The 21,619-nt window shown below is 41.7% G+C and overlaps 1 protein-coding gene across 5 annotated transcripts in view; it reads left to right on the top strand.

Moving 5' to 3' along the window:
• The window catches only part of arhgap29b (Rho GTPase activating protein 29b), a 61,480-nt gene that overhangs the window by 28,876 nt on the left and 10,985 nt on the right, over positions 1 to 21,619 (top strand). For 4 of the 5 annotated variants that reach the window (XM_051697446.1, XM_051697445.1, XM_051697444.1 and 1 more), the window contains 8 exons: positions 298 to 456; positions 546 to 610; positions 727 to 837; positions 927 to 1,007; positions 1,094 to 1,261; positions 9,730 to 9,867; positions 10,496 to 10,686; positions 14,299 to 14,471. In XM_051697446.1, the coding sequence (XP_051553406.1) occupies positions 298 to 456; positions 546 to 610; positions 727 to 837; positions 927 to 1,007; positions 1,094 to 1,261; positions 9,730 to 9,867; positions 10,496 to 10,686; positions 14,299 to 14,471 (1,086 nt within the window). The remainder of the gene's footprint in view (positions 1 to 297; positions 457 to 545; positions 611 to 726; positions 838 to 926; positions 1,008 to 1,093; positions 1,262 to 9,729; positions 9,868 to 10,495; positions 10,687 to 14,298; positions 14,472 to 21,619) is intronic. The other variant, XM_051697447.1, reaches the window with a different exon arrangement.

The raw sequence follows: 21,619 nt of genomic DNA, 5'->3' as shown, positions 1-21,619 counted from the left end.
AATGTGAGTGTTTATGCTGAGAGGATGGTGGAGCATATTTAGCCCTGTTACAAGCAGTCTGCCACCAATTTCAGAGCTGACGCAGTCTTTAATAAGGCTGACTTGTAAAATTTGCCTTGTAACTTTTGGCCTATAAACCGTATAAGGCAGTAAAATATAATTGCAGTTTTTAAAGGACTGTTGAGGTGGTTGAGGAACTGTAAACGTCATCTTGTTCATTTTTTTTAAAACAATGTGGAGTGTCTGTATATTTTTTTTAATGTGTATGTTCATATGTGGTGTTCTGTGGGTGACCAGATCTGGCTCTGTCCTCTCCAGAGTTGTCCCCTGTGGAGCAGGTGGACCTGCTTCTACTGAGGAATGACAGTGGAGTAGAGTCGGCTTTGCTCTACGTCAAGGCCTGGTCCAAATACACTAAAGATGTGCTGGCCTGGGTGGAGAAACGCCTCAGTCTGGGTCAGTCCATTCTCAAAGCCCAATCTGTTGTGCACTGAATCTCTTCTGTTGAGCTTTTGTGTTTCATATGAGCTCTTTGTATTTGACAGACATGGAATGTGCCAAAAGCTTTGCCAAGATGGCAGAATCTGCAAAGGCAGTGGCAAGTCAACAGGTGCTGGTCTTATTAGTACATTGATTTGATAGAATATGTTTGGTCAAACTTTGTCAATCAGACCTTAGGCTTAACATAACATTAATATGTGACTTTTTTCATGTCTTTATCTGAAGGACTACATGCCGTTCCAGGATATTTTTGTCTCTGCCTTTAAGAATGAGATTGAGTACAATCAGGTTCTGCTCCAAACAGCTGCAGCTCTACAAACCAACAAATTCGTACAGGTAAGATCAGTTCCTTCTGCTGTTCACTTTTAGCCAACTATTCAACAAATTATCACCTTTAATTTCACACATTTCCATAATTCCCACAGCCGCTGCTCGCCCGTAAGAATGATCTGGACAAGCAAAGGAAAGAGATAAAAGAACAGTGGCAAAGAGAGCTGAAGAAAATGGTACTGATGATTAGTTGAATTTGTTGAATTTCATCATTAACATATCTGCAAAACGATAACACTTAATAACCCATGTGTGCGTTCAGAGCGAGGCGGAGAGCGCGGTGAAGAAAGCTTGGCTGCTGAAGGTGCAGAAGAGGGAGGAGTACGAGAAGGCACGCAGCTCCACCAGCCGCACTGAGGAGGAGCAGCCGGCAGTGGGAGGCAGGACTCTCGAGAAGAAACGGAGGGTAGAAGAAGAGGCTCTACAGAGGGTACTGCACATATGTAGAACTACAGTATAAAGAATTTTAAAGATCTGAATTCAATTCCGCTACCATCATAGAATGCACACACCAGCACCCTTGTCTCTATTTTCCTTGTTTACTGGCCATCAAAGTGGCGACAAGAAACACCAAAAATACAGTGTTTATTCTTTCTTAAATTTTTAACTAAATTTAAGCCCAAAGTTTTCAGAAATCTAATTTTGAGGATAAAGCTTTTAAACGGTATGTTGGTTAAATTAATGATTAAAAAATAGTAATTTAAAGCTACCGTCGATTTTAGGAAGCACACATTTTAACTAGGGCTGTCAATCGCTTAAAATTTTTAATCGCATTAATTACATGATGTGCCAATTAATTAACTGAATTAATTGCATGCTAATATTTAATGAGAAAGGCTTCCAAATAAAGGTAATATAGAATTTTTTTATAATTATAAATATATTGGCCTAATAAATATTATAATTCAAATACATTACATAATATTGTGGTAACAGACAAGTAAAGCATTTAGTCAATAAAAAAGTGGCTTTAAAAGTGAAAATATTGTTTGTTTTATTTCTATAACATTGAACTTAACCCTATTATTGACCTACTTTCCTCTGCTCTATTTTTAATTGCTGATCTGTGTACTCATGCGTCAGACGAGCGCTTTTGGAGCGCTTTTAGTCATTAGCGCTGTGTATTTAGGCTGTGTCTAGTTAAACCCATCTCGAGATCCCTGTATTCTGTTGTGCTTGGTCCAGCTATTATTGAGCGCAAGAGTGTGTCATCTGTGAAAGACTGTGCTGCCTGCTCGCTGGTTTGACCTTGAGTGTTGCCTGTACAGCTGGAGCGTTGACTGTCCCTACTGCATTTAGGTGGTACACAAGCATGAATTGCTCTGATGGCTGGAACATTCCTTAATATGGAATTTATGTACAGCTCATGGGCGTGATTAATTGCATAGGTTTTTTTAATGCGTTATTTTTCATATAATTAATCGCATTCAATGAATGCGTTAAATTGACAGCCCTAATTTTAACATACAGTATATTATATATTTTGAATGGAATATTTGTGTTTTCTTATAGACTTAGTTTTCTATGTAAAAATTATCTTTCCAATTCCCTTTTAATAATAAAACAATTATAAGTAAATGCTGTCTGAACATGTCAATTTCTGGTTTAACCAATGACAATTTTTTAACCAGTGGAAGATTAGAGTTTGGCAGTTTGAAAACGTCTTAGTTAAGTATGTAATCTTGGTTCCCTGAGATGAAGGGAACGAGACAGTGCGTCACTAAGCTGACGCTATGGGGAGTGTCCTTCTACACGACCTAGTTGAAACCTTTCTACAATAATGCCAGGATTGGCTATGGAGTTTAATCTCCGCCCTTTTAGGCGTGAAGCTGCGGTATAATAGCGGGCGCGCAAACACCATTCCTCAGAATTTTCTGACTGAGGGACAAAGAGTGCATTGCTCGCACCTAAAAAAAACCTGAGTCCGTAGCGTACACATTGTCTCGTTCCCTACATTTCAGCGAACTGAGGTCACATACATAACCAAGATGTTCCCTTGTGATTCAGCACACTTGACAACGCATCACTAAGCTGATGCTATGGGGAACAGATTCACATCACGATGCACTATACGACTGTAAAGGGGTTAAAAGGGAAAGGAGGCGGCGAGAACCAGCTTGACAATATAAATAAAGTTTAATGATAAACTTAAACAAAAACACACGAACATAAACACATACAGGGCAGCTGCCTGTAGTTCTCTCTCTCTCTCTTGAACTGCCTTCTCCGGTTGCCTTTATCCCTCGCTCGCCCCACCCTCCTCCACGCTACACTCCTCCCTGCATTGCCTCAGGCCAGGGAGTGTGCCTTGCGCCCCGCCTGCCTTCTTCAACCTGGGAGGAGACAGGAAGGGAAAAACAACAATAACAACAAAAAACAGTCAAGGGAAAGGCCAACACGGAGAAGACAGCGAGAGAGAGGAGAGAGAGAAAAAAGAAACTCACTCACCGGTTCTCTGATTTGCCGTCGTGTGGTCCTCGATCACTCCTACACCCTCTCAGGCGGATGACAGCCGCTCCTCCCCGGGTGGACCGGAGTCAAACCTCTGACCCCCAGCGAACAGAACGCCCCTCCGCATTTCTGGCGGCCCGTGGGGACACTCCTCTGCCCCTGGCAGCGGCCTTACCGCTCCAGGCGGTCGGGGAGTCAATTCCTTCCTCCCCTCGCAGATGACAGTCTTCCCTCGACCCCTTCGTGTTTCTGGCGGACGGCAGGGCACTCCTCTACCCCTGGCAGCGGCTCCATCGCTCCAGGCGGGCACTCCTCCGTCCCCCGGCGGATGGCAGCGGCGCTCTCCTGGGTGGATGGCAGTGTCGAGGACTCTGCTATGGGCATCCCTTCTCCCTCCCAGGTTTTGGCACCAATGTAAAGGGGTTAAAAGGGAAAGGAGGAGGCGAGAACCGGCTTGACAATATAAATAAAGTTTAATGATAAACAAAAACACATACAGGGCAGCTGCCTGTAGTTCTCTCTCTCTCTCAAACTGCCGTCTCCGGTCGCATTTATCCCTCGCTCACCTCATCAGGCTGATTGGAGTCCGGGCGTGCGTCATTCCGGCACGGACCTGCCCTCCTCCGCGCTACAATGACATAACCTTCCCAGAGAGGAAACATGACGCCGCAGTCCTGCGGGACGGCGACCAACATGAGGATGCCGCAAGTGAATGACCCTCATGGTGAGCCAGGAGGGAAACACTCAGAATACAGTTGAAGTCAGAAGTTTACATACACCTTAGCCAAGTACATTTAAACTCAGTTTTTCACAATTCCTGACATTTAATTGTAGAAAACATTCCCTGTCTAAAGTCAGTTAGGATCAGTACTTTATTTTAAGAATGTGAAATGTCAGAATAATAGCAGAGAGAATTATTTATTTCAGCTTTTATTTCTTTCATCACATTCCAAGTGGGTCAGAAGCTTACATACACTTGGTTAATATTTGGTAGCATTGCCTTTAAATTGTTTAACTTGGGTCAAACTTTTTGGGTAGCCATCCACAAGCTTCTCACAATAAGTTGCTGGAATTTTGGCCCATTCCTCCATACAGAACTGGTGTAACTGAGTCAGGTTTGTAGGCCTCCTTGCTCGCACACGCTTTTTCAGTTCTGCCCACAAATATTCTATCAGATTGAAGTCAGGGCTTTGTGATGGCCACTCCAATACCTTGACTTTGCTGCCCTTAAGCCATTTTGCCACAACTTTGGAGGTATGCTAGGGGTCATTGCCCATTTGCTTCACGGTTGGGATGGTGTTCTTCGGCTTGCAAGCCTCACCCTTTTTCCTCCAAACATAACAATGGTCATTATGGCAAAAAAGTTACATTTTTGTTTCATCAGACCAGAGGACGTTTCCCCATGTGCACTTGCAAACTGTAGTCTGGATTTTTTATGGCGGTTTTGGAGCATTGGATTCTTCCTTGCTGAGCAGCCTTTCAGGTTATGACAATATAGGACACGTTTTACTGTGGATATAGATACTGGTCTACCTGTTTCCTCCAGCATCTTCACAAGGTTATTTGCTGTTGTTCTGGTATTGATTCGCACTTTTCGCACCAAACTACATTCATCTCTAGGAGACAGAATGCGTCTCGTTCATGAGCGGTATGATGGCTGCGTGGTCCCATGGTGTTTATACTTGCTTACTATTGTTTGTACAGATGAACATGGTACATTCAAGCATTTGGAAATTGCTCCCAAGACTTGTGGAGGTCCACAGTTTTTTTTATGAGGCCTTGGCTGATTTCTTTTGATTTTCCCATGATGTCAAGCAAAGAGGCACTGCGTTTGAAGTTTAACCTTAAAATACATCCACAAGTACACCTCCAATTCAGTATATCTCCTATCAGAAGCTAATTGTCTAAAGGCTTGACGTCATTCTCTGGAATTTACCAAGCTGCTTAAAGGCACAGTTAACTTAGTGTATGTAAACTTCTGACCCACTGGAATTGTGATATAGTCAATTAAAAGTGAAACAATCTGTCTGTAAACAATTGTTGGAAACATTACTTGTGTCATGCACAAAGTGGATGTCCTAAACGACTTGCCAAAACTATAGTTTACTAATATTAAATCTGTGGAGTGGTTAAAAAATAAAAAAATAATGAGTTTTAATGACTTCAACCTAAGTGTATGTAAACTTCTGACTTCAACTGTATATATATGAACTATGGTAATATAGTATGAACTAACCCCTTCACGAACCCAGTCAGGAAGGAAGTTGATTTGTAATGAAAGTGCCTGTGACTTTTGGGAAATACAACGTTCTGAATGCAGGCGGTTGTGTAAAATGATAGGGAGCCCATCCTTAAAAAGAGGGGCATAAGTATATGTTTGGCCAATTAAATAGCAAGCGCTCTAGACAGAGAGGACTTGCAATGAGAGAGACGTTACGTCTAGGTTGTAAAACCTTGCAAATGTGTTTTGAGAAGACCATCCTGCTGCAAAATATATGTCTTTTAAGGACACAGTTGAGTGTACTTTAACACTAATTGGGCAATTCGCACCCTGTGACTCATAAGCCAGGGCGATCTAATAAACGATCCAGTGAGAAAGTCTTTGCTTGGAGACGGACATTCCTTTCGTGCATCTTCCATAGCACACAAAGAGCTGGTCAGACAGTCTGAATTGGCAGGTGCGCTCAACGTATGTGTGTAGCGCTCACAAAGGGCATAACAAATGCAAGGACTGTCCATTTAATTCCTCATCCGAATTAAATGGAGGAGGGAAAAAGTCTTGAAAATGAACCACCTAGGCTCTGAAGGGTATGGTTAGAATCTTAGGCACATAACCTTTCCTGGTTTTTGAAAGACCCGGACCAAACTCCAGACATGAATTGTCAACTGACTGTGCTTGCAAATCACTGACCCGTTTTACTGAGGCCGAATCCAGCAGTAATGCGGTCTTAAGAGAAAGCACATGCAATTCAACATAGTCCAGAGTCTTGAAGGGAGGCCCCGCGAGCACTTTAAGGACCAAAGTTAGGTCCCAAGTTGGGACTGTAGACAGGTGAGGGGAATTTAGCTGCCCCGCCCCCTTAAGGAATTTTATGATTAAATCATGTTTGCCTATAGAGGTGCCAGCTTCAGGTGTGTGATATGCAGATATAGTCGACACATAAACTTTGAGCATTGACGGAGTGAGCCCTGCGTCCAATCGCTTTTAAAGGAATGTATGAATTTCAGGTATGGGGCAGTTCACTGGGTCTTTGCCATGTGAAAATCACCAATTAGTGAACATATTCCATTTAAGTGCGTAAAGGCGTCTCATGGACGGTGCCCTAGCCTGTAAAATGGTGTTCATAACAGACTGAACCAGTTCTTGCTTGTCCGCTGTGCTCTTTTCAGAGGCTACATGTGTAGGCTTCACAGCTCTGGCTGGGGATGCCAAATCATGCCTTGTGTTTGAGAGAGCAGGTCTCTTCTCAGTGGTATTTCCCATGGAGGCCCGTCCAGTATTTCTACCATCTCCAGAAACCAGGACTGATTGGGCCATTTTAGTGCAATTAACATAACTGTTTCCATGTCCACTCAGACTTTGCTGATGACAGAATGGAGGCGAACTGGGGGAAATGCATGCTTGCGTTTCGCCGGCCATTCGTGGGCCAGTGCATCCTGGCAACTTATATACACCACTGCTGTTGTGTTGTCCGAATGAATCAGAATGTGGTGATTCAAGATGTCGGAATGAAAAGCTCTCAAAGCTAGAAAGACAGCCAGTAGCTCTAGGCGGTTGATGTGCCACGCCCGTTTCGCACCTGTCCAGGTGTCGAAAGTCGGGCATCCATCACACACCGCGCCCCAACCTGTGTTGGATGCATCTGTGGTCAGCACTTTCCTTCTGAAAATTTGGCCCAGCATAACACCCTGTTGGTAGAAGGCCGGTGCTGTCCATGGTGCTAGAGCAGCCAGACAGCAGCGAGTCACCGTGATGCACACGCAGCCAAGGCTCCAGGTGCAATGTGGAACATCGCTTGAGCCAGTACTGGAGAGGTCTCACGTGTAACAGACCTAACGGTATAACTGCGGATGCTGCCATAAAATCCAGCATTCTCGGAAAAGAATCCCCTCGATGGAACAAATCTAAAAAGCCGCCTGTAACTTGGTGCAGTTGGTACATGAAGTACGCTTCCTTCAGATCTACTGACACAAATCAGTCCTGAGGACGGATGTGCGATAAGATCTGTTTCTGGGTTAACATTTTGAATTGGCGTGTCACGAACGCACGATTCAAGCATCTCAGAACTAGAATGGGCCGAAGCCCGCCATCCTTCTCCAGAATGAGGAAATAACGGCTGTAAATTCCGCTGTGTGTGTCGCAGTCTGGGGCAGTCTCTATTGTGTTTTTTGCGAGGAGACTGTGAATCTTTGCGTGTAACACCGGCACATTCTGTGGTCGGACCACAGATTGCAAAGCGCCGATGAAGTGAGGTGGCCGAGGTGCAAATTGGATCATATAACCATGTTCGATCGTTTTTAGCACCCAGTTGAAAATGCTAGTAAAGGCTCGCCACGCATCTGCGTAATGTGACAGAGGGCAATTTGGATTGTTCATTGTATGATATAATGTGCCGCTCACCATTGGGAAGCGGTTGTGCATGTTGTCTGGGCTTTGAATTGGGAAAGAGCTCTTTATTGAAAAAGTGTGAGCGCCTCGTGCATAGAGCGGCGTTTTCCGTGTCACGCATTTCCGTGAGGGTCAGCCAGATGTGACGATCCAAAACCACCAGGTTGCCCATTTACTTGCCAATGGCCTGTGCAGTGACTTTCGTGGTTCGCAACACGTCCGGGTGGTGCGAAGCTCTTTTAATGTCTCTGGATCGTAGCCTTGCTCATCCATTTGCTTGATGAGCTTAGTTTGGAAAACTTGGAGCACCACCATCGCGTGGCGTGCTGAATCAGCTTGGCGCGCCACTGAGTATGCTTTTTTAGCCAGTGCGGACGTCAGTCGACATGGCTTGAAAGGATGAACGGCCCGTGATTTCCCTGCCCTACTACTCGCCGGGCAGAGATGTGCCACTACCGTGTGGAATCACTGCGAGCGAGCTGAATAGGGTGCACGGCAGGATTTTTTCAGTTATTATGAACTTCTGGGAAGAACAGGACAGATCTGCGGAACGAGGTCACCATTCATCAAGGCGCGATTTTTGAGGTTCCTTTGGCGGAGACCACTCGAAACCGAGCTCTTTGACCGCCCTTGAAAGGACGCAAAGCATCTTCTTGTCAGTGCCGTGTGCATGCTCCTTGCCCTTGCTGGGGGAAGGGGCGGCAATGTCCTCCATTGACCACACGCCAGATGCAGTGAGAGTCATAACATCATCATCCCCAGCATCAGAACCGCCGAACGTGACAAGGTTGTATGCTCTTGCAGAGGGCCGAAGCTCGTCATGTACATACTGTATCGGCATAGACACTGTACATGGAGATTGAGGGGCTCGCGGGGCGTGTGCCGGCAAGAGGTCCACCTCAAATTCATTCTGTTTGACCTCGCGGCCCCGCCGTGCCTCCTCGTGTAATCCCTCAGGAGTCACAGAAGATGCGGGTGGGAGGGTGCGAAAGGCTGAATTGTCCCTCAGAACGAGGGCGATTCACGAGCGAAGAATCTTGAGACTCATGCCCTCACATTGAGGGCAGTCTGTCTCCATGAGAGCTATCTCTGCGTGGGCACAGCCCAGACAGTGAATGCAGCTCTCATGCTGATCTGACAGCGGGAAGACACCCTCGCATAAGGAACACTTACGCAATGATATCTTTAAAAAGACGCGAACATGTAAGCGGCTCTTTTAGATATATATATATATATATATATATACACACACACACACACACACACACACACACACATATACACACACAATATCAACAATAGCTTATATTCCCGGGGAATCAGGATGCTGAAGCGGCCCATTCACCAGCGAAGCGGCAAGGCGGAGTAAATGTTTGCCGGAACACTGCAGGGGAGCGGAGAGTCTTCTCGTTGCCGTGAAGATCCCGCCTGCTGACTCGTGTATATCGACGGCGAAGTAGTAGAAGGCTTCTAGACAAGAGATGAATTGCTGTCTTGAAGTAAGAAATTCTGAGGAATAGTATTTGCGCGCCCGCTTTTATACCGCAGCTTTGCACCTAAAAGGGCGGGGCTTAAACACCATAGCCAATCCTGACGTTATTGTAGAAAGGTTTCAACTAGGTCATGTAGAAGGACACTCACCATAGCGTCAGCTTAGTGACGCAATGTCAGGTGTACTGATTCGTAAGGGAACAGTCATTATATTGGCTATTCTGTTTGGTTCCGCTAGTGGCACAGAAATTACACAGCAGCTTTAACTAAAGCAGTTTACTTAAAACACTGTGCCACTGTTTTTTTGTTTTTTTTTGGCTCACAGTCTGTTTGTGTGGTGACTCTAGGCAGAGGAAGCGCAGGAGCAGTATAGAACATGTGTGGCTGATCTAGAGGCAAAGAAGTTCAGCTTGTCTAACGCCAAGAGTGAGATCCTCGCTCAGTTACGCAAGCTGGTCTTCCAATGTGACCTGACCCTCAAAGCGGTCTGTATCCCTCTCATTACACCATTACTATACAGTATACAGGGTTCCCACAGTCATAGACAATCTGTAAATATCAAAGAATTTTAAAATTGGGATTTTCAGACCTGGAAAATTCATGGTACTTAATAAAATCTTAAAAAGTAGTGAATATAGTTTGTCTTATGCTTTTTTGTGAGTGCAATGTTTAAAAAATTATTTTAAAAAAATTCTGTCATAATTTACTTACCCTCATGTTGTTTCAAACCTGAATGACCGACTTTCTTCTGTGGAACACAAAAATAGATATTTAGTAGAATATACGTTTCAGTCACCATTCATTTCTGTTGCATCTTATGATTAAAAAAATTAAAGTGAATGGTAACTGAGGCCGTCACACCTAAAATTTGGCTTCTTTTGTGTTTCACTGCTTTTCAACATAAGGGCAAGAGTAACATGAGTAAATGATGACATATTCTTTTCTTTTTTTGGGTGAACTATCCCTTTATAAATCATTATCCAGTAATCAAGTTATGGAAATTTATTGGTCAAAATATATGGGAACCCTGTAGATATGCTTAGTCTTTTTAAGCAAAACAATGAAAATTTTTTCCACTATTGCATACTGAAAATTCTTATGAACTCTCTGTAGGTGACAGTGAACTGGTTCCAGATGCAACAGGCTCAAACTGTGTCTCTGCCTGTCAACTACCAAGCTCTGTGCGAAAAGGCCAAAAAGTATGAGCCTGGTCAGTGCTATTCTGAGTTCGTGTGCAGCCTGCCCAAAGAGCGTGTGTGGCTAGAGTCTCTGTCTCAGGACATCACCGCTTCCTCAAAAACTGGGTAAGTCCCACTCACAGCAGAGCTCTAGTTTTCGTGCGTGCCAAAGAGAGGCGTGCATTGTTTGCATCTCCTCAGGACAAAGTATGAATGAAACAACCATTTTGACTGCTCTGTTTACACAAGAGTTTAAGCTTCGGTAATCACTGTTCTGTGTAAACTCTCTTCAGCTCGACCTCTGAATCACACTAGCTGCACTCACACCCACATACAAAAATACTGGCCAGTGCTATCACATCTCATTACTGTGCATTTAAATCTCATGCCTGCCTTATAAGTAACCCTTTGCAAAATAAACAGAGAATAAATTCTAAACCTGTTGTGCAAAGTTAGAAATGAACTTTTTTTCATTCAATTAACTTGTTTTCAATACGTGTTGCCAACAAGAACTCTATAATACTATGTCTTCAAAAAGCAACATATAAGTTGAATACAAACCTCTGTTTTTTACTAGTATCCTTGGGGTCCAATATATTATGTTACCTAATATATATATTTCATGGAAATTAATTGGTAAAAAAATGTCAAACGTAGTACAGAATAGTGTCAGTAATGAACTTTTAGATTACGGGTAATATTTGCCCCCTGTAATTGATTATCAGGGGCATTTTTTACCTGTATGTGGGCATAGTTTTCTAACTACATAAAACACAAAGTTATGTTCATTTATGCAGCATGATCAAATTTTGTAGAAGTGTAAATTTTGTAATTGCTGCTTAAAGTTTTAGAGTTGTTGGTGGAGTTTTCTTCAGATTCAATGTGTTCAGAGTTTTTTTTCCATTAAATCCACTTCATATTATCTAAACTTGATTCTGAAACAGTGGATACAGATATCTGACTGCTACAGGTCACTGCAGTGTCTGCAAAAGCACTAATCCCATAAATAGAATATTATGAAGTAGGGCTGGGTGATAAGATGATGTAAACAGATATCGACGTTGTCTTACAAAGATCCCGATGCCGATTGCGAACAGACAATGATCAACAATATCGGGAAATGGCAAAACCATGGATGTGGGAAGTCAGCAAATATATTAAACAGTGGCCAAGGTGTGAAACTAGCACCTGCCACCCACAAAATGCAACGAGGCTGAATCAAGTTCACAAACTCCTCGTCCAAATTCAGGTATTTTATGCACAGGTAATTTTACTCATCTACCCGCAACAGGTGGGCAACCTGTAAGGTGTCTCGGAGTGACACATGACAAGAAATGCTGTTAGTCACAAAGACATGCGCTTGAAGAAACTTTATTATATTTTTAAGAACAGGCAAAAGACAAGCCGACAATGCTCGAGTCTGTTTCACTGTTTGTTCAGAGGCGTGTAGCACGAGCCTGTCATGTGGAACACACGCATGTCGGCGTGCAGCGTGAGCCTGTCTCATGGAACAAGTGCATGTTTCATTCATCTGAAAACTGTTTTCAAGAATAATGTCATCTGTGAGAATGCTGCAAATGATCTATGATCATCTCAGGAGATGCTGTGACTTTAGTTCACTTGATTTCCACGCGGTTAGCATGCATTGTGAACGCAACTCTGCAGGTTCAGTAATATATATCTTTCTATTAAAGAAACAAAGACGAAAGTGATTAAATCATAAAGTAATCCAAGACATGTTCACCTTGAACCTAAAATTGAGTTTTCTTTTCTTTTCTTTAGGCAGCATTAACTGTAGGCTATTACCAAAGCGCAACACAAACACAAATTTGATAAGAGCACACATTTGGCAGCATTATTTTGGGAACACAAGGGAATTTATTAGGCTTATTTATTTGGAATATTATTGTCTTTACATTTATAATTGTCTTTAGTTCTTAATCTGTTGGCTAGTTGTAATTTTGCACCTGGTGTCATTTACGGATGCTTGCGTGATGGCAAATGGAGCCGTTGGAGTAAATGTTTGGATTTGGGGAGGTGATTATATAAGATTTTTTTGATCATTTCATTATTTTATTGCTATTTTCGTTTAACTTAAAGTGCAATTTGAATTTAGAAATGTCTTTTGTTTATATTGTTCGTGTTTCAATAAATGAATAAAAATTTTAAAGCAAAATCGATAAAGCAAAAAAATTCATCGACCCTCGGCAAGGGGGTTGACAATGTAATCAGATATCGCAATATTGTTTAAAGCTATTATCCTTAAAATATTTTTTATATATCGCCCAGCCCTATTATGAAGTCTGTCAAATGTTAGATACAGTGCTGTGAAAATTTATTTATTCTGTTTTTGTGTATTTTTCATATTAAATTGTTTTAAACCACATTGGAGGGTTTTTGAGCATGAACTGCCCGTTTAAGGTCTTGCCACAGCATCTCAATCGGGTTCAAGTCAGGACTTTGACTAGGCCACTCCAAGACTTTAATTTTGCTTCTTTTGAGCCATTCAGTGGTAGGCTTACTCCTGGGCTTTGGATCATTGTCTTGCTGCATAATCCTGTTGCGCTTGAGCTTCAACTCAAGGCCTGATGACCGGACGTTCTCCTTTAGGATTTTCTGGTAGAGAGCAGAATGTTTCCTTCAATTATTGCAAGTCGCCCTGGCCCTGAAGCAGCAAAGCATCTCCACACCATCACACTACAACCACAATTCTTGACCGTAGGTATGATGTTCTTTTTGTGGATATCTGTGTTTGATTTACGCCAGATGTAACGGGACCCCTGTCTTCCAAACAGTTATACTTTCGACATTAGTCCACAGAACATTCTCCCAAAAACAAGGTGTGTTTTGGCAAAATTCCGACGAGCCTTAATGTTCTTCTGGGTTAGCAGTGGTTTTCGCCTCGCCACTCTTCCATGGATGGCATTTTTGGCCAGTGTCTGTCTGATAATGGAGTCATGAACTTTATTGATGCGAGAGAGGTCTGCAATTTTTGGATGTTGTCCTTGGCTTTTTTGTGACTTCCTGGATGAGTTGTCGCTGTGCTCTTGGAGGAATTTTGGAAGGTCGGCCACTTCTGGGAAGGTTCACTACTGTGTAACGTTTTCTCCATTTGGAGATAATGGCTCTCACTGTGGTTCTTTGGAGTCCCAGAGCCTTTCAAAAATAGCTTTGTAACCCTTCCCAGACTGATGTATTTCAATCATCATTTCTGTAATTTCTTTCGACTTTGGCATAGTGTGCTACTGGGTGAGACCTTTTAGCCAACTTCATGCTGCTGGAAAAGTTATATTTAGGTGTTTATTTGATTGAACAGGGCTGGCAGTAATCAGGCCTGGGTGTGTCTAGTCCAGCTGAAACCCATTATGAATGCAGTTTCATAGATTTAGGGATTAAGTAACTAAGGGTGCAAATACTTTTGCACACAGGCCCAGTTGGTATTGGATAATTTTTTTGCTTCAATAAATTACATTATCATTTAAAAAATGTATTTTATGTTTATTCAGATTGCCTTTGTTTTATGTTAGATTTTGTTTTAAGTTTTGAAACAATTTAGTATGAGATATACACAGAAGCAGAAGAAATCAGGAGTGTACTGATTCACAGCACTGTAACAGATAAAATAGAAAATGCCCCCACATTTTAAATGTTTGTGTATTTTTTCCCTTAGCCCTGGTTAATTTCTGCTCCAGTTGTTGTGCCTGCAGTGTTTTTATAAAGCATGTCTATCCTTTCCAGAATGTCCTTCCATAAGAGGTCTGTGAGCAGTACCCACTCTTCCCATGGGAACCTGTCCCAGGGCTCTGTTACATCTGGGGATAACCCCAGCGCAGATGAGGTCGAGGGGACTGTACGACCCTGCAAGGCCAAGATTGCAGAGAGACGCTCCAATAGCAGTGTAGACATACAAGGTAGGAGGTAGTGTACCCTAGTGGTTAAACATCTGGTCTGGTAATTTAAAGATTCGCTCACTGGTTCAAATCCCGCAAGGGATGATCTATGAACTATCACCATTATGCCCTTGAGACAGTTAACTCTCTATGGCTGTGATTCACAACCTGGGGTATGCCCACCACAGGGGTTATGTAAGCAGGTTCTAGGGGGTTCTCCAAAAGAATTGGATTTTGCTATGCTGAACTTATAAAACAAAATGTATGACTTAAACTAAAAATAACAGAATTCATTGCGATCTTCATTTGAACGAACTTGATATCTATTCTTAAAATCCCTAGATCGATCTTTTAATATGTGAAGTTCATCAAAGTGGATCAAAGACAAGATCCACGCAATCCATTTGTCATTGATAATGTCTCTTTTAATAACCTTTCTGTTCTTTACAGTCAGTTGTTGATAAAAAACAACTAAAGTAAACATTAAGAACCTGTGCCAGTCCACTCTCGTTAATATTGGCTCAACCAAAACAAAATGCAGAACTTCCACTGATATAGATCAGTGGGAAATGCCGGTTTTCTTAAAGATACAGTACCATTTTAGCATTTGTTTTACATATCAGTGTAAATACTTGTAATTAGTTTGTGTATGTAAACAATAAACATGCAGGCCTAACAATATACTGTATAAAATAAACATGTAAGCCAAACTGTATATATATTAGGGGTGTAATGATCCATCTATCTGGATAACTAATGATGCATTGTCATCAGTTCAACGCGTAAACATTCATGTATATTTTTTAAGATGCACATTCATTTTTACACCCTCATGCCAGCCACGTCCATACACATTTCTGTCAGGCGATGCAGCAACCTGTTGATATTCATCTCATTTTAAAAGCACTAAATATTCTTCTCATGTGGGACACGGATGTGCGCAGGGTGATTGAATCCTGAAGTTGTGCTTTGCTCTATCCGTGCACGCCCGTCAACTGTTCTTGCCTCAAATGTGAGCTCCGGTGACAGGATAGCGAATAACGGCTCATATGCACGATTAAATCAGGTTTCCCTCAATATGCATGCATGTGATCCATTGGAATTCCACATGGGAATTTCTATTTTAAAGTGCTATATGGAAATTCAACTATATCAAATGGTTACATCTCCGATATGCTAAACAGCGCTGACGAGGGAAAGAGAAAACACCTGCCCTGCACCAGCATCAATTACAAGACTTTTTACATCTAAAGATCAACACTCTTACTAACATTTATCACAGTAAACTCTAACAGAATTTTTCAATACAACTGCGGATGTTTAGTCCAAGAAAAGACACTGATAGCTTATACTCTCCTGTTGGAAACAAGTTGTGGGTATGTAACTATTTTGGATTGACAGACTTACTTGACTGTTGTAGAGATGACAAATAGTCCCTCACTAGTGTTTAAGGCACTGAGCTGTCATCAAATGAGTAATGATCACATGTGTTTGACTTGAATTTTTTTATATTATTTATTTAGCTCTATCATTTTTTTTTCTTCAACAACTAAAGTACCTTATTTTGTTGTGGATGTCCCAATGGGATACTGGATTTGCACTGTTGTTCAGAGAGATCAATAAAATATTCAAATAATATTTTGGTTGCATTTGTAAAATAACAAATGTGATTGTGTAAAATAGGCACATGATATCGTAATAACGATCACAGGCCCCTCAACTGAATCAAAATTGCATTGCGGCAGACTTCGAGGTATCGGCAAACATCGTATTGTTGGCTAAGAGTATAGATATAAGATTGAATTATGATGAAACTTGCAGTTTACACCCCAATATACACACACACACACACACACACACACACACATATTTGGGGCTCAGCGGTTAAGGCTCTGGGTTACTGACCGACAAGATGCTACTGTTGGGCCCTTGAGCAAGGCCCTTGACCCTATCTGCTCCAGGGGCACCGTACCATGGCTGACCCTATGTTCTGACCCCGTCTTAGCTGGGATATGTGAAAAAAAGAATTTCACTGTATATGTGCAAATGTATAATGTGTGACAAAAATAAAGGCTTCTAAAGGCTTCTGCTTCTGATATATATATACACAACAGTTAGTTCCGGTCCTCGAATCTGATTGGACGAGAGACGTTCCATGAGACAGATAGCTCTTAACACATCTGTACTGCTCTTACACTTTAGTTTAGAATGGTATGAACACAAGCGGAGTGATACACACAGTGAATACACTTCACTGTGTGTAACACAAGCGGAGTGATACACACTGTGAATACACTTCACTGTGTATATCACTCCGCTTGTGTTCGTACCATTCTAAACTAAAGTGTAAGAGCAGTACAGATGTGTTAAGAGCTATCTGTCGCTTTACATTTAATATTGTGACATTACATATTTTAGCCTGCAGGTGGAGGCAAAAGACTTGTTTCTCCAATAACTTGTTAGATACAGCCCAAGCCGTGATACTAGTAGTTCTAAAGTGATCTTTTTGAGAGGCTTGGATGCATAATTAGTTTTGAACCAGCCACAGCAGATTCTGATCCATGGCGTAAGAAAGTAGTTCCATGCACAGATGTGTTTTTTATGACCACACTAAGTTTTTCCTAATTTTTTTTTATTTACTTGTTCATTGAACTGTTGTATATAAGCAATATCACACTCGCAATCGTGCTATATGGCCCTAAATCAGCACTGCTGTGATTTCCTATGGCATTCGGCCGGAAGGGCCATATCGCACTCTTGCTTGTGTGATATTGCTTATATACAACAGTTCATTGAACAAGTTGTGTTGTGGCTGATCGGTGTATAGTGTATGAATGTGTGTGTATATATATATATATATATATATATATATATATATATATATATATATATATATATATATATATATATATACACTATATTGCCAAAAGTATTCGCTCACCTATCCAAATAATTGAATTCAGGTGTTCCAATCACTTCCATGGCCACAGGTGTATAAAATGAAGCACCTAGGCATGCAGACTGCTTCTACAAACATTTGTGAAAGAATGGGCCGCTCTCAGGAGCTCAGTGAATTCCAGCATGGTACTGTGATAGGATGCCACCTGTGCAACAAGTCCAGTCATGAAATTTCCTCGCTACTAAATATTCCACAGTCAACTGTCAGTGGTATTATAACAAAGTGGAAGCGAGTGGGAATGACAGCAACTCAGCCACGAAATGGTAGGCCACATAAAATGACAGTCAGCGGATGCTGAGGCGCATAGTGCGCAGAGGTCGGCAACTTTCAATCGCTACAGACCTCCAAAGTTCATGTGGCCTTCAGATTAGCTCAAGAACAGTGCGTAGAGAGCTTCATGGAATGGGTTTCCATGGCCGAGCAGCTGCATCCAAGCCATACATCACCAAGTGCAATGCAAAGCGTTGGATGCAGTGGTGTATAGCACGCCGCCACTGGACTCTAGAGCAGTGGAGACGCATTCTCTGGAGTGACGAATCACGCTTCTTCATCTGGCAATCTGATGGACGAGTCTGGGTTTGGCGGTTGCCAGGAGAACGGTACTTGTCTGACTGCATTGTGCCAACTGTGAAGTTTGGTGGAGGGTGGATTATGGTGTGGGGTTGTTTTTCAGGAGCTGGGCTTGGCCCCTTAGTTCCAGTGAAAGGAATTCTGAATGCTTCAGCATACCAAGAGATTTTGGACAATTCCATGCTCCCAACTTTGTGGGAACAGTTTGGGGATGGCCCCTTCCTGTTCCAACATGACTGCGCACCAGTGCACAAAGCAAGGTCCATAAAGACATGGATAAGAGAGTTTGGTGTGGAAGAACTTGACTGGCCTGCACAGAGTCCTGACCTCAACCCGATAGAGCACCTTTGGGATGAATTAGAGCGAAGACTGCGAGCCAGGCCTTCTCGTCCAACATCAGTGTCTGACCTCACAAATGCGCTTCTGGAAGAATGGTCAAAAATTCCCATAAACACACTCCTAAACCTTGTGGAAAGCCTTCCCAGAAGAGTTGAAGCTGTTATAGCTGCAAAGGGTGGGCCGACGTCGTATTAAACCCTATGGATTAAGAATGGGATGTCACTTAAGTTCATATGCGTCTAAAGGCAGATGAGCGAATACTTTTGGCAATATAGTGTGTATATATATATATATATATATATATATATATATATATATATATATATATATATATATATATATATTTACAGTATATAAATTATATTTAACCTTTGGTATACATCTTTGCTTTTGTGTCGATGAAAGGGTACTTGAACCTCAATGATGGTGCTGTGGGGATAGTTACGTTAAAAAAGGTTGGGAAACACTGCTCATTTGGCAACATTTATTTGGGAACACAGCTTCATACCAAATAAGTAAATAAAACAAAAAAAATGTACACAAAAACTTATTTGAGCTGAAATTGTCTTATTATGTGACGCAAAAGAAACCACGGAGTAAAACAAGAGATGAAACCAGCAGTGTAAGAATCATGTTGTCAGGGACAACTGTCAAAGATATATTTTACCAGTGATTATATAAAAATATTTGGCCACAGAATGTTGTGATTGACCAATCAGACCAATCATCGGGTGTTCCATGATGATGATCCACTCAATCTACTCAAAATCTATTTTACTTTTGTTATTGCATATTTTTTATGTAAAAAAAAAATCTAATGGGAAAAAAATATTCCATCGTTGGAAACAATGTGCTCCCTAGAGGATTAACATCAGGTTGCTCCAGGATGCTTTTCACTACTGGATATATTTTGTTTGTCAAATTTGGCATCATGTCCAGCTCATTAGTTTTCTGGCTTGATGCGTCATTTGTAGGTTTTTAACCCAGCACTGGCTGTTCACAGCCTGGACGAAGGCTACCAGCTCTCGGGATTTAGGTCCAAACCCATCAGTTCTAAGCTTTCAAAAAGCCCCTGATGCTGTGACATTATCAGCCTGCTGGATAACAGCCTATCCAGACTTAGGAATCATTGCTTAGATATGAGCAAAACCATGAGAGTGGAGCTCTAAACTGACACACTGACTTTCATGCCTTATAGGATGAGAATTTAAAATGAATGGGAAGTGGAACCATATTGCTCATGAATTAAGAGGCATGAGGGAGAACTTTATTTTGATAACTCTAAATTTAATTATGAGTCATCGTTTAAGGCAGATACTTAACAAGATTACATTTTTGTAAGAGTAATACCTCCCACTTAAATAAATTAATCTTAGTCTGGCCTCAGTCCAGGTGAAGGTTTAGCTTAAAGGGATAGTTCACCAAAAAATGTAAATTCTCTCATCAATTACTCACCCTCATGCCATCTCAGATGTGTATGACTTTCTTTCTTCTGATCAACACAAACAAAGATTTTTTAGAAGAATATTTCAGCTCTGTAGGTCCATACAAGGCAAGTGACCTTTTATGATGCCTTTATGGAGCACATAAAGGCAGCATAAAAGTAATCCATATGACTCCAGTGGTTAAATCAATGTCTTCAGAAGCGATATGATCATAAGCGATATAAGTGTGGTGAGAAGCAGATTGATATTTAAGTCCTTTTTCTGACTGTAAATCTCCACTTTCACTCTCACATGTTTCTTCTTTTGATTTTGGTGACTCCCATTCTTTGTGCATATCGCCACCTACCGGGCCGGGAGAAGAATATTTATAAAGAAAAGGATTTACGTTGACTACCACACCTGGAGTTGCAAGTTCAAATCCAGGGCATGCTGAGTGACTCCAGTCAGGCTTCCTAAGCAACCAACTGGCCCGGCTGCTAGGGTCGGTAGAGTCATGTTGGGTTAACCTCCTCGTGGTCACTATAATGTGTTTCTCGCTCTCGGTGTGGCGCGTGGTGAGTTGTGCGTGGATGCCGCAGAGAATAGTGTGAGCCTCCACACGCGCTAGGTCTCCGCGGTAACGTGCTCAACAAGCCACGTGATAAGATGCGTGGATTGACTGTCTCAGACGCGGAGGCAACTGAGACTCGTCCTCCGCCACCCGGAATGAGGCGAGTCACTACGCCACCACGAGGACTTAGAATGCATTGGGAATTGTATTAAATATTTAAATATTGATATGTTTCTCACCCATACCTAGGGCTTGACATTAATGTCTTGGCTCACTGGCCACTGTGGCTAGTGGTATTCCAAAGTCACTAAGCCATTCAATATTTACAATAGCCAAAATCCCCAAAACGTAACTGGAGACTGTAACTGCATGCATTTCTTTGGGCATTTTATTTGAAAAAGAACAGGAGTAGGATAGAACAGGAGGAAAATATGTCAATAATTTGTCCATTTGTCCACAGAAGTCCAGACTTTAATCCCTTTTAACTCCTTTAACATCTCTAAATTAAGTACTTGCCTTCATAAATGTTTACTATTGTTCTTACATTATTTTTTTAGTGGCATTTGCAATAATAAGGCCATAACCACAGGTCAGACCATGGATGGCTCCACATTATGTGGTTAGACTAATGTAGATGGTCTTTCTAAAAAATATACTTATTTGTTATGAAAAGCTAATAGCCTAAACAATAGTCTTTAACTACAACTTTCTCAATTAATAATTCCATGTAGTACAAAAGGAGTTGTTGGGTAGATTAAACTCAGTTACCATTCACTTTCATCATTGCACCTTTTTCCATAAATGGAAACATACACGAGCCTGAACATGATATAAATACAATTACATTTGCTTTGGCTGTGGCCACTAAAGTGGCTTCTAAGGGCAATGGAGTTACCTGCCAATGCCGATTTCTTTCTGCATTTGACGGATGAGCAGGTGTAAATGTCAAGCCCTACCCAACCCTACCATATCGCTTCAGAAGACTGGCTGGATTAAACCACTGTAGTTGTATGGATTACTTTATGTGCTTTTTGGAGCTTCAGAATTCTTGCCACCATTCACTTGTATTGTATGGTCCAACAGAGCTGAAAAATCCTTCTAAAACTCTCTGTGTCCAGAAGAAGAAAGAAAGTCATACACATTTATAATGGCATCAGGGTGAGTACATAGTGAGAGAATTGTCATTTTGGGGTGAACTATCCCTTTAATATTGAAATGTGTAAATAGGCAATTAATATAATTGAGAAACTGCAGAAACTTCATGTCTTAAACAGTCTGAAATAGGCAAATATAATGGTTGTCAAGT

This window comes from Myxocyprinus asiaticus, chromosome 5 (genome assembly GCF_019703515.2).
Source record: "Myxocyprinus asiaticus isolate MX2 ecotype Aquarium Trade chromosome 5, UBuf_Myxa_2, whole genome shotgun sequence".
Taxonomy (NCBI): domain Eukaryota; kingdom Metazoa; phylum Chordata; class Actinopteri; order Cypriniformes; family Catostomidae; genus Myxocyprinus; species Myxocyprinus asiaticus.
The sequence above is the reverse complement of the archived record's forward strand: the minus strand, read 5'-3'. Positions and strand labels throughout refer to the sequence as shown.